The following is a 13,336-nucleotide window of genomic DNA, read 5'->3' on the forward strand; positions in this document are numbered from 1 at the left end:
GGAATCATCAGAATGAATAATGAATATGCAGCTTCTAGGGGTCTGCTTGGAGGAGGACAGCTCACGGTGAGGTGGAGACGCTGATGGCGCCCCTTCGTTTAGTCACCACCTGTAGGGTCCCCACCCCCATCTCTCTTTCCCTAGTCAGTCTCTCTTGTAGGACGCCCTGCTTGCTGCCCTGCGTCCCGTCCCCAGCTCCAGCTCATGTCAGTTCAGAAGGGGTCTTTGGAGAAACACAGCTGGGGACCTGTATGTCACCTCAGAGCCCCCTCCCTCCCAGCCCTTTGCCTCAGCCTGGGTCTCACAGGCAGTGTGCAGACTTCTCCGTTCAAAACACTAGGGAAGATTTGACTCTGAATGTAATGCCCACCCTTTATTACTCTGTGTGTGTATGTGTGTGTGTGTGTTTTAAACTTTCCCTTTAGAGAGAAAGGGAACAAAATTAACAAGGGACAGGGCAGAAGAGATTGCCTTTTAACTTGCCATCTGTTTTCATTGTTCATATCAGCAAACTTTCTTTAAAATACCCATACTTCTGTGGTATCCTTTGCGGACAGAAGGGTAGGGAAATACTGTGAGACTTGGCCTTGTTTTGTGGAGAGATAGCCTGGTCAGAAGTGGGTAACGAGGGAGGGAACTCACTGGGCCCCTAGGAAAGGGAAGGTTCAGAGACGGAGGGAAAGGAAAGGCCTGCAGAACAGGGCTGCGCAGGCCGAGAACAGCCTGCAGGGTCGCCGATCTCACGGATCCTTCTCTTCTAGCAGCCCTGTGCACAGGCTGTAGAGCTCCAGACGGGCTTGGAGCTGGGGATGGGGTGTCCCTACTCACAGTGCCAATTGAAAGGAAGCACTGCAACAGTTGTGTGCCTTCCAGAAGTGTGAGTATGTCACTTGTGTGCCCACTCGGTCACCCTGCACATGGGTGAGTGTGAGGGCTCTTCAGAGGTCTGTTTTGGGCCACCTGCCCCTGATGATGAATGGCAGGTCACCATTCTGGCTGTCTGGAAAGATCCAAATAGCTGCTTTCATGATTTCAGGCTGCCCTCACTCAGCCTTTTATATAATCAGTAAGTTCCTGTATTGCATCAGTTCAGGAGTTCCCTAGGCACCTTTCCCAGCCCCCGTTTTTGTTGTTTTGCTGGGGTGGGTACACAAAGTTTCTGCAAACCTTGATTGGGACATTGAACTCTCATAATGTCTGTGTTCTTTCCCGAGATGACCTCATATGTAAAATTCAGAGCACAGACTCTGCAGCCAGAGTGGAAATTTAGCCTTTGTGATTGTCCTGGGATCATTCAAACACTTGAGGTATGGATAGGGAGGTTTCCTGGCCATTAGGACCCTACATTATCATTCTCTGACTCTGCATGTCTAGAAGTTGAAGACATATAGGCAACCCTTCCAGAAGTGCTAACACTCTTCAAAGCTGTTAAGAGGTCTAGTGTGAATTTATTTATAGCCTGTGCCCTCACTGTAGTAAACTTTCCTCCATGAGTTGACACTTCTTGGTTAGTAAGAAAACAGTTCATCAAATGGGATTTCAGTGCAGAGCAGACTTCAGCTTGGGTTTGCCTGGAGTGATTTCCAAAAAGGCAGTTTCCTTATAGAATTGGATATAATATATGCTTTTGTCTCCACCTTACATATTTGGAATGTAATTTTTAAAACAGACGTGATTTATAGGACAGTTTAGAATTACAGAAGAATTCAGAAGATAACACAGAGTTCCCATACACCCCACCCTCTCCCACCCCCGTACAGAATTGCCCCTGTCGCTACCATCTTCCAGTGGTGTGATTCATTTGTTACAATAAATGTACTGATCCATTACTGTGAACTAAAGCCTATACCCTATTCAGATTTCTTTAGTGTTTACTTAATGTCCTTTTCCTGTTGGGGGATCCCATCCAAATGCGTTCCGTTACCAGTCTCCTTAGGCTCCCAGGGGCTGTGATGGCTTCTCAGACCATTTGTTCTTGATTACCTCGGTAGTCCTGGCAGCGTTCAGCAGGTATACTGCAGGTTGCTCCTCTTGGAATCTGTTTTCTCTTGATGAGACCAGGGTTTTGGGATCACACGGTAAGACTGCGGTTAGCATTGTAGGAAACTACCAAACCGTCTTCCAAAGTGGTTGTGCCCTTCTGCGTGCCCATCAGCAGTGAGTGAGAGTCCTGCACTTTGCACACTTGTCAGCCTTTGCTGTGCTCAGCTTTGGGACCTTTGGCCTCTGACCAGTGTGCAGAGGTGGGGATGCGATTTCTCAGATTGGTCACAGTCTATTATACTTTATTGTATCTTACTGTAGAAAACATTAGCTTTCTCCTGCTATTTCCTTTCCAGTTAGCATGAAGAGAAGAATGTATGTGCTTTTTCCCGTATGAATAACTGCTACAGATGTTTAAATAGCATTTTATTTAATATTACTTTCTCTGCTTTCTGATGACTAACAGCCTGTAAGGTACATGCTATTGGTGTTAAGCTACATTCCATTGATAGTAGTGTCTCACATTTAATTATTTTTGTTTACATTTTTATTCTTTTTCTGTTCTTCAAAGTCATTTTTGCTTTTCTGTGTTTCTGTGTTCATAAAGCTTTGTTTCTGTTACATTGTATAGTTTTGTACCAATGGCTAGAAGCAGATCGTCGTGGCAGGAGCCAGGGTGCCGCAAATACAACTTCAGGTAAAAATACAAATAAAAATAAAGTTGAGGTGTTAGAAATCATTGTTGTAATTCACCCCAAGCCCATCATAATTGTTTGTTTTGTTTGGGCAAGAAATAGGTATTATTTAGTGTTTCTGTTCTCTCTCATCTACATTTTAATTCTTATAAAGACCTCATTTGCTTAAAGCCTGGAAAAAATTATTTACTTGTCTTTTAGCTCTCTTGGCAGATAAGTCCTCTTTTCTTAGGAGGAAAGCCTTATTTGCAGCGTAATTTAGAAGGAGTACTTGGCAATATTACTTGAAATTAAGTCTGTGTAGACTTCTGTGCAGCAGGAATATTAATATTTGCACAGATTTTCCTTGTTCATTCAGGGTAATGTGTTTTAAAGGTGGATTTTAAGTTAAGTAAAGAATGCTTATGTATAATTTCATTTCTTGAGAATTCAAATTTTAGTGAGAATTCAAATTTCCCCTGCCAAGTCCGAGCAATAAATTCTAAGTTGAAAGTTTATAAAACATGGGTTCAAAAGGAGAAGAGTAGATAGATTGCTCTTCATCTCTCATCTCCAAAATTTTTTCTTTGGCTGTTACTAGGAGTAATAGCTACTCCCTCTCATATCTAAATCCTTAACAGTGTTACCAGTACTTCTACGTGGCCGGTTCTTCCGCTCACTTCCTTCAGAATAATATCTGCCAAGACAGCTGTATATAGAGCAGTGACTTTCCTGTTGCCCCCCTTTCTGACAGCCTAACAGGAGGTGGTGGTGGTGGTGGTGGTGGTTCTGCTTTTCGCTCGTTAGATACGTGTTTCTGTTTCATGGATTTTTTCGTCTCTTGTGTTTGTGGGTTTCTTTCTCTGGAGGTGGTTTTCCTGCCCGCTCTAATGCTTGCTTCATCGCGCCTCAGGAGGGTGTGGTGTTCCTTAGTCAACAGATTACACTGAAAATGGCACTGTCAACTTCCCTGATTTATCTCCTGTCCCACTAATAACTTGATATATGAATGAAGGTAATGTTACCATTTTAGCCAAACTCAGGCAGGAATTCATTGAAAGGTAAGTGTCGCAAGGAATTATATTATGCGTTACATGCTGTTTCTTCTGCCCCTGCTGTTTTTTATATTTTATTTACATTCGTGGATGATAAAAATAAAAATAAGCATTTCTGATACTTGAGGTGGGTGGAGGAGTTTCTTGATTGCTGTGTTTTATCTGAGGATATCCTGTTCTGTCAGTGTAACAGGGTCAGCACCATGGACCTTTAGAACAAGGAGGGAATTTTTGTTCTGTTTTTTTTTTTTCTCTGACTTAAAGTAAAAACTAACCTTGTTTTTTAAATGAGGAAGTGAATAATCTAAAAATTCTCAGTGTTTGCCTGAGAACTTAGTACCTGCTTAAAGATATCAATTACCCTTCCTGCAGTGAGCCGTCCCGAGCTCTGGCTCTTCAGACATTGACTGTGGGCAGTTTCACATACCGCGATTGAGTTTGTGCTGTTAACATATCCTAGAAGCGTGGTGCAAAAATTGCTAAACTTCCCTTAGGGATGCCTTGGACAGTTTTCTTCTAAAAGTGAAAGCTCCCTCAGAAGATGGAAATATGGAGCAGAAAGATAAAGAGATGAAATGCTTGCCTAAATAAGAGGAATCCAAAGTCTGACCACTAGCTGAGGGCCTGAATTAGAAGCTGCCTGCAGCCCAGCTACTTAAATTGTGTGCCTTTATTCAGAAAAGCTCTCATGTACTTCATATCACAGTCTCCAGTCAGATTTTAAGTGTGACTTTCCCTCCTATGATCTGTTAAGTTTTGCACTAAAAGGTGTTTTAGTATCCATAAATTTTTTTTCGTATTTTTACCAAAAATGGAAACTGAGCCTAACTAGACATCCAATTGTGACTCATAATTTGCTGTCTGATATTTTTACTTGTACAAATACTGGTAAGTGGCATTTATCTGTTGATAAAACAGCTCATGTTTTGCCCTTAATTAGAATTTAAAAAGAAAAAAATGCAGGGAACAGAATGATATTTCAAGCTGATATTCCTTAATCTCAGCTTTCTGACATTGTGAATTTCAGATGCACCCATATTAAAGTATTTTATGGAACTAAGACATTTGGGGGTGACAGGTCTCGTGGGAATTAATTTCGTCAAAGAGATAATTGACAGCTATTATTGAATTTTCTTATATATAATAATCCAAGTACTGTATACTTTCATCTTTCGAGAATGTTGGCAGGAGATGGAATTTGGCTTAGGCTAGCTTATTTCTTTCCTGTAGGTTAGTATATTTAATGTGCTCCCTCTACTAAACTACTAAATCTCACTGGTGGTATTTTTAATGCTATTAATTCTGTTATGTGGAAAAAGCTGGAGATGCAGGTCACATTTATCAGAGATTTTTGTGGCAACTCAAAATTGTCTCCTTTGAGCACTGCGCCATAGGGTCTATTTATGTAAAAATTTTAAGATCAAAATAAATATTTTAGCTTGACTTAAAATGTTTCTTTAGTGAATTAAATGTTCATCTGAACAGATTTTTTTAAAATCACTACATAATGATTTGAGGACAAGAATTAGGTCACAGAAAGGATTATTTTAGCAGGTCTTGGTTTTTAGTATCAGTTGTCTAGCCAGAAGTTTAAAATGCAGATCTCTTATAAACAGTTCATTTTCAGTTGTCCATTGAGAAATTCACAGCGTAGACTGCTAGGGAATCAGATTTCAACATTACCAGTCAGTATATCTACAACATAAAAATAAAAGCATGACATACTTCTGAAGAAAATTCTTTTGTTAACTAATTATTAATTACTTGTAGGTGAAAATTTTGACCAGAGTCCTTTGAGAAGAACATTCAAATCCAAAGTTCTGACCCACTATCCTCAGAATATAGAATGGAACCCTTTCGATCAAGATGCAGTGAACATGGTATGTGTTTTTCTTTTCCTCTTTAGCCTTCTTTTTATTAAGGTAACAACACTGACTATATTTCGTATACCTACATTATTTCATTTAATTTAATCCTTTCAATAAACAATTCTGAGATAGATAATATTATCCTTATTCTACAGATGTGGAAATGAAGCTCAGAGAAGTTAAGTAACTTGTCTAGGGTCCCCATAGCAAATAAGGGCACACAGCAGACCCCAAAAGCCCATTTTCTTTTCGTACTAATATGCTTTGTGTTTGTGTTGAGTGATGCGTAGGTGGCCTGATAAACAGGGATATTGCTTGGCCTAGAGGGAAGCCTGATAGAAGGAGCATGATTACAGTTTTCATATTTCAAGGCCTGTTGTTTGATGGGCCTGTAGTTTATCATATTCACAAAGTAAAGAGGGAAAGAAACTTCAGTGCATCATTTAGATGTTTGTAGGAGTTTGTTTATAAGGCATTTGAATTAATGTAATGAATGACCCGGGGTGGTGACAGGTACCTTTAGAGGTTCTTAGAAATACAGTAGGCCATAATTGTCACATTTAGCAAGGGTCCTACTTATTTTGGACATCTCTGAACCCTGTGATTATAAAACTCAGGGGTCCCCAATGCTCACTCAGACATCAGGTGTGATAGTCACAGAAGTGATTCAAGGTGGACGGAAACACCAATGTGTAGTTCTTTTTAAATATTTTAAAGGTAGAGCCAAAAGACCCCATTATAATGTGATACTATAAGGGAAGGAAATTAATATTTAGTCAATGCCTGCTAGGTACTTCGTGCATGTTACTTTTCACATACTTGCTGCATGCACCCAGTGAGGATTCTTACTTATGTCTCACAGAGGTTAAGCTCCTTGCCCCACGTTATGCAGGGAGTCTCAGAGATTAAGTACAGATAACTTTTACTCTCTAGCTCACTGTTTCCCCATCTACATCCTGCTTACCCCAAAGAAAAACTGTATAATTTAGTTTTGACCTGGCCCAAGATGATAGGGAACACCCTGCGCCCTTTGTGGTATTTCTGTACCACGTCAGTCTGGGCTTGCTCCAAGGAGGGAGTAGCGTGGCCCTTTGTCTAAGGACAAATGCCTAAGGCACTGGCACTTTGACTTTGGTTCTATACAGACCACAGTTTGTTACTTCTTGAAACTGTACCAAAAAAGGAGACATGCCATTCTGCCGGGAGTGAGTGCCGAGAGGCCTTAGCCTCGGCTTGGTGGGGACAGCACTCCAGATATTAAGGAGAACGCAACGGGTAGTTATATTCATGAGACGTAGAGGGGCACAGACAAGCGTCCGACTGGAATAGCTAGCAAACAGCAGTGACAAAAATAACGTATCCTCTGCTTCTGCTAGCGAATGAGTGGAAAGATACTAAAGAAAAGAATGTTAGTCTAAATGAAGCAATGGAAAAATGGATAAGAATATAAATAGGTATAATACTTCTTCAATTAGTAAGATGTTTAAAAGTATAAATTACTCTGTGAGGACTGAGAAGGGTGCCCAGAAGTAGGTTCTCACTACAATGTGAATTCAGTCATTTGGAACCAGATGCCACGCTTGGTGTGTTCTTTGTTTTATCATTTGATTGGATTGGTAGTGAGAGATCCATGATGGCTTCAGCCTCTGTAGGGAAAACATTCATCTTTAAAGCATTTATCAGCTTCCCTCATCTGTCTTTGGTATTTGCTTTATCCCTGTGCCTCTGAAGTAGTTTTATGGAAGTGGCAAAAGGTTCCCTCTGAAGAATAAACGCCTAGACTTGTGTTTTGATGGTTAAGCACTGCACAGCATTTTGTTTATTGTTGAAAATCTAAAAGGATTTGCTGGTGCTCCTTGAACATCTCTGAGATTAAACTAGTCTGCATTTGGGCCATAGATTTACTGCCCTTAATTTCCTCTTTGATTTATTAGTAAGTGCATTTGTATGAAGCTATAATTTATCCCCACCTAAAGGTAGAAAGCTTTGTTCTTGCCTTTAGCGAGTCCCACTCTGAGGTGTCACCTTCTGTAATACCAGTCATTTCTCCAGCAAGTGACCATGATGCTTTCTTTGAAGAAGGGTCATTCATTTCACAAAAATTAAGTTCCCCAAAGCAATGAACTTTGTTAAGTAAAAAAATTCCTTGTGTATGAGTGTAGTGCAAACATAATAGAAAATGAGGAGAAGTGGCAGGTGAAATTGTTTCTAAATAAAATGCTTTTTATGTCTCGTGGTTGCTGACTGAGTTTTTTATGGAGGAAAGGAAAGGAAGCACCATAAAACAGAGGAGCACAATAATCCTGTACCTTCCACCCGGAACTGATGTGAACATGGACAAATTTGCTTCAGATCTGTGTGTTTCCTCTTAAGCAAAGCCTGGCAAGCAGGGCAGATACGTCCCCCTGCATTCCCGTCAGTTCACCTCTCTAAGGTAATCTGCATATTGGCAGCCATGAGGTTTATGTTATGCTCTAATAGGTAGATCTTATCCTTAAAAATGTAGCAAACCTAGGAAATGTTAGGAAGAAAATACGGTCGACACCTTTTTAAGTAAGTTATATAAAATGTAAAGATTCTATTTTATATATCGGTCCTAAATGAAACAACTGATAAATGATATTTTAATAAGAATTTAAAAATTACTATTAGAAATGTCTTGATAATCTTTAAAGCTCAAAGTTTACCATTTACTATTTGCTCCGATCCCAGAGGAGGGTGGAGTGGAATGATAAGCAAAGAGTAAAGGGTTAGCCAAGAAAAAAACCTGTTGAGAAGCCCATCTTGCAAGATTCAAAGGAAAAGTAGCCGTATGTACTTGCCACAGACTCGGCACGTATTCGAACCTGGAACGGGCGACCCCCAGGTGCGCCGGGCCCTCAGTGGGTGCTCCCTTTTCTTTCCTCCAACCTCCATAACAGCGCTGATCTCATTATTTTGTGATTGTTGGTTTATATGTTTGTGTTTTCTACTAGACCGTGAGCCGCCCAAAGTGAGAGATTATTTTCATATTTATCTTTTGAATTGCCAAGATCTAATATAATACATTATATAAAATAAATGTTTATTAAAGGAAGAAAGGAGGGATGGACGGAGAGAAGGCAGGAAGAAAGGAAGGAAAAGCTGACCAGCTCTTTGAGTGTTTTCTGAATAATCTGTCTTTTATTTGTGTATAAGAGAGTGCGTATAGGAGTCATAGAACTATAGAAAATGGAAAAAGGGATTTTTGAAATTCTAGCCAAACTGCATGAAGGAGGCCAGATTATTAGGCCATTTGGTCACTCAAAGCAGGAGAGGAGGTGCACAGCACGGTGAGCCCACTTTGGCTAAAGCAATCTGATGGCCAGGGGCAGTCTGTCAACAGTGACAGTTCCAGTTTTTAGTTGTTTATTGTAGAAGGGTGGGGTGGGGAGTAGGTGTGTTAATAAATAGCAATATTAGGGGACTAGAAGAGATTGTTGAATGCCATGGTGAGCAAATCTTGATTATTTATGTCTTTATATTTCTGAAAAAACACGTTTTCTGCCAAATAAACCTGGCAATTCATAAAACAATTCGCACTTCTAAAAAGCTGAAAAAAGCAATCATGTTTTCTAATGTGTGGTTCCCATATTAGAAATATAATTCTTTTTTTTTTTAATTTGTAGGAAGAGATTTTAAGAATTCTTAACATCTGTTATCTGTAGCATTAGAAAGTCATTCTTTGCTTACTCTGAGCACAACTGTTGGCAAGCTTTTCCTGTAAATGTTTGAACGTGTGCTCAAGAAAGCTACAAACCCTTAAAGGGAATATTTGGCAGCTGTTCAAAAACAGCTTGAGTTGTAATTTCTTGGTTTACGATGTCAGGAAAGCCTATCAATTAAATTTAATCTTTGTGTTGACTTTGGAGGTCACTCTGTTTATTTTTCTGTATTTGCATACTCCATGTAGAAAGCAAGCTACAGATTGAATCAAAAGAGGAACTAAATCTGGTCCTGTACCCCCCCCCTCCCGCTGTTGTTTTTTCCTGTTTTCTTTGCTCATTCATTCATCCATTTGTTCATTCAACAAAAACATACGTGCCGTGCCCTGTGCCAGACAAGCTTGAGGTTCGCCTGGAGCAAGGGTGTCTCCAATTCTCCTTCCTGTGATCTTTACTGAGGGCAGTAAATGTGTCAGATGAGTTTTCCTTCCTATCAGCAGAGGATCTCATCTTGCTATGAGGAAAGCTGCCTTAATGTGCAGACATAAATATGAGAAGATCTTGCCCTGGCCTTCCTTATACAGTTATTCCCAAGACTGGGAGTGAACCATTTTCTCCCCTGGCAAATCCAGATGCTTATGTGTTTTACCTGAGCCTGGATCTTAGTCTACCCAGATATATGGAGTAATTTAATTCTTGTCAACGTATATAGAAGTAATTAAGTGAAGCTACCTTAGTTCCTTCCAAACCTCATGTTCGGTGACGTGAAATGTAAAGACATTTCCAGCAGCATAATAACGCCGAGCTTCGCGGTTTCGCTTTCATCTTCGTCATCAGTCGCCATTTATCATGGCCTCAAATAGTCTGTTGCTCCATGTGTGGTGCTCTCGAGTGTTTAATGTTATTCAGATATAATTAATGCCAGTCTTTGAGTTGTTTGAACCTGTAGATAAAATTAGAGAAACTAGTAATGTGGGTCAGTACACAGTGTACACGTGTGCATACAGTGGTGTAAGACTTTCATTGCTTCCCCATTCAGTAAGGACTTTCCAGGGGAGAAGTGACACTTTATTAGCATTTATAGGGAGAACACACTAATGTTTATGGAAAGGTAAAGGACAGCCTCTGTGAGGTAGTATGTATGTAGTGGCTTAGTAAGGGGGTGTTCCCTTTCTCTGCTGCCACATAACAAACCATCCCAATACTACTTAAGTGGCTTTAAACATGGGTTGGCAATTTTTTTTCCATGAAGGGTGAGATAATAAATGGTCAAGGCATTGTGGGCCACGCAGTTTCTGTCACAATCACTACTCTGCTGTGGTGGTGCAAAAGCAGCCGTAGACATTACCTGGGTGGAGAGCGTCATGGTGTGCCTACAGAACAGATGACAGGGTGGATTCGGCCTAAGTGCTATAGTTTGTTGACTCTCGAGTTCAAACAACAGAATCGTGGGTTTGCCTACATCTCTGCAGCGTGAGTGCGGTTTGGCTGGGTGGCCCCTCTGCTCTGCTGCATGTCGGTTAGGGTGGTTCAGAGGCTCAGGGCTGGAGTCACTGAGGGCCGCTCACCCCCAGGTGTGTCTGCTGAGCTGGGAGCACAGCTGGGCTCCGCGTTCTCTAGGCACTCGCTCCGTGTGGTCTCTCTGGCATGGCAGCTTCAGGTTAACCAAACTCCTTATTCGTTGGCTTAGGGCTCCCAGGGTGTGTGCTCAGAGAGATGGAAGTGTACTGCCTTTTTAGACCTAGCCTCAGAAGTCACTCGCTGTCCCTTGTCACTTCCCTTGCCTTTTACTTAACCAGGCCAGAGGTGGGCAAACTGGGGCCTTCAGGCCGGCTCCAGATGCTGCCTGCTTTATACATTCAGTGTCACTGGGACAGAGTTATGCCCCTTCCTTTCTGTGTTGTCATTGTACCATACGTGCAGTTCCGGTGTTGAGTGGCTGTGACAGACTGTGTGACCTGCAGAGCTGGAACTGTTGATTATCTGGCTCTGGGCAGAGCAAGTTTTCGGGTCCCTGGTGTGATGGCACCCTCAGCAGCTTACCCAGGTCCTTGATGGGAGAGTGGGAAGGTTCTGGGGCAGCATATGGAACTAGGAATATTGTTGGAGCCATTTTTAGCAAATACAATGTGCCACAGGGAATGAGCCACGTGGATACATAGGGAAGATCGTCCCAACCAGAGGGAACAGCAGGTTCCGGCCAGCACCTGCTAGGGGTTTTCATGGGAACGATGTGGCCGAACTAAAGGGCAGCGGGAGATGAAAGAGGGGGCCCCGGGGCTGAGCCATTGAGGGCTTTACGGGGCCTCTACGGTAAGGGCTCAGCTTTTAGTGAGTTGAGAGGCCATTGAAGGTTTTGAGAAGAGTGGCAAGATCCAGCCTACGTCATTTAAGGACGACTTCGGTTACACTATGGGGAATAGTTTATGCAGGACAAGGGTAAAAGCATGGAGACCGGTTCTGTGTATTGAACAGTCGTCCAGGCAAGAGAAGAAGATGGCTTAGGCTAGAGTGGTAAGAGGAAAGGTGGGATTTGTTCCTGAGTGTATTTCTGAAGGTAGAACTGCCGCTCTTTGTTAGTGGATTTGGATAATGGGGTGAGAGAGAGGGGTGAGAGGGCGCCCGAGGCCCCGAGGCAATGCCTTCGCTCCTTTGCTCCTTGGAACCCCTTTGAAAACCACTGCCCCTCAGCGCAGGAAGATCACGTGCTAAGAGGCGCATCTGATCCTGTCCCCCTCCCGCCAAAAGCCTCCAGGCGCTTCCTGTTCTCCTCTCAGACTTCTGACGTGACCCACCAAGGCCCTTCGTGGCCAGGCCTCTGGTTCTCCCACATTCTCCCACCGCCCCAGCCTTGCATCGTGTGCACACACACCCCGCACGTGTTTCATCTCCTCATGCCCTCATTTCTGTCTTCCCGGCTTTTGCACACGTGTCTGTCTGCCTTCTCCTCATCTCGCTGACACCTGTGCTCATCCCCCGCTGTCCACTGGATTTCCTTCTCTTTTTTCCCGGTAGCTCGCTCTTTTCTAATTGACGTCCTGCTACGTTTTCCCCATGGCAGCCTGTATTTACCCTGTTACTGCACTTCCCATACTTCGTAGCGAATGATTTCCTATCCAGCTGTCATCCTTCCTAAACCAGAAACACCATGGGAGCAGGGAGTGCTGTCTCTGTCACCGTTGGGCCACCACCACCTGGCCTTGCTCGTAAAAGCACTGCCTAAGAAGGGTTTGTTGACAGTTTGAAAGAAGGGCCTGTAACTTTTAAGACGAATTGCATTTACTTGGTAATGTAGACATTTGGGAGAATGTCTAAATTTTATACCAGATCAATTTTTAAATCTGGAAAAAGCCCATAATAATGCATGGTACATTTATTTCTGTGCAAAAAGCACATTACAGTACAGCAGTAGAAAGGACTATATAAAAATGAATAATGATCATTATGTTAGGATGGTTGAATTATAAGGTCTGTTCTCTTTAGTGTATTTAAATTTTTTCTGTGATTTGTTTGACTTCTTTCATTTAAAACGTTTTCAAGATTCAATCCTACCTTTTAGTATATTTTTAGTTTCTTAAATAGAGCATCTCTAACGCCCCAGGTAATTTTGTTCCCAAACTCATCTCCATCCTAGGGAGTGCCCAAGACCTAAAATATAATCTCTACGGGAAGTTACCTAAAAAGGCATCTTTCCCCCTTCTGCTTCAGTAAATAAAAATCATTCTGTTTTCAAAGTTCCGTTTGCTAGGATGAAGGATCACATTGTTCAAAATTTTGAAAATGGTACTGTTGGTTTTATTATTCTGTGTTTATAGCTTTTTTCCCATTTACCAGGTGAGCCTTCACCTATTTCCCAATTTCTCTGAAACATCATTAATCCAAAGATAGTGCTTAAATACGTCAGTTCCTTTGCATATTATGTCTTCAAGTCATTGATTAATAGATGTTGTAGGCAAAGAGACTGAGGCTTGGGAAGTTACACAACTTGCTGGAGGTCATAGGCTTGAAAAGAGTTTACTGGGACTTGCAAAAGGCCTTCTCGCTCTTAGTCAAGCCTCCTGCATGTTATAACA

The 13,336-nt window shown here is 41.9% G+C and overlaps 1 protein-coding gene and 1 long non-coding RNA gene across 12 annotated transcripts in view; one reads left to right on the forward strand and one right to left on the reverse strand.

Annotated features, from left to right (window-relative positions):
* The window catches only part of DENND5B (DENN domain containing 5B), a 153,070-nt gene that overhangs the window by 64,800 nt on the left and 74,934 nt on the right, over nucleotides 1-13,336 (forward strand). For 6 of the 9 annotated variants that reach the window (XM_073223371.1, XM_073223372.1, XM_073223366.1 and 3 more), the window contains exons 2-3: nucleotides 2,615-2,680; nucleotides 5,483-5,592. In XM_073223371.1, coding sequence (XP_073079472.1) covers nucleotides 2,615-2,680; nucleotides 5,483-5,592 — 176 coding nt within the window. Of the gene's footprint in view, nucleotides 1-2,614; nucleotides 2,681-2,729; nucleotides 3,673-5,482; nucleotides 5,593-13,336 lie in introns of those variants that run through there. The other 3 variants (XM_073223367.1, XM_037020273.2, XM_073223370.1) reach the window with 2 other exon arrangements.
* Nucleotides 1-13,336, reverse strand: part of LOC118972740 (uncharacterized) — a 35,812-nt gene that overhangs the window by 9,969 nt on the left and 12,507 nt on the right. The window contains exons 3-4 of one of the 3 annotated variants that reach the window (XR_005061822.2): nucleotides 9,996-10,206; nucleotides 3,728-5,407 (exon numbers count right to left, since the gene is read on the reverse strand). This is a non-coding gene — a long non-coding RNA (uncharacterized lncRNA). Of the gene's footprint in view, nucleotides 1-3,727; nucleotides 5,408-9,995; nucleotides 10,207-13,336 lie in introns of those variants that run through there. The other 2 variants (XR_012125744.1, XR_012125745.1) reach the window with 2 other exon arrangements.

This window comes from Manis javanica, chromosome 15 (assembly GCF_040802235.1).
Source record: "Manis javanica isolate MJ-LG chromosome 15, MJ_LKY, whole genome shotgun sequence".
Lineage (NCBI taxonomy): Eukaryota > Metazoa > Chordata > Mammalia > Pholidota > Manidae > Manis > Manis javanica.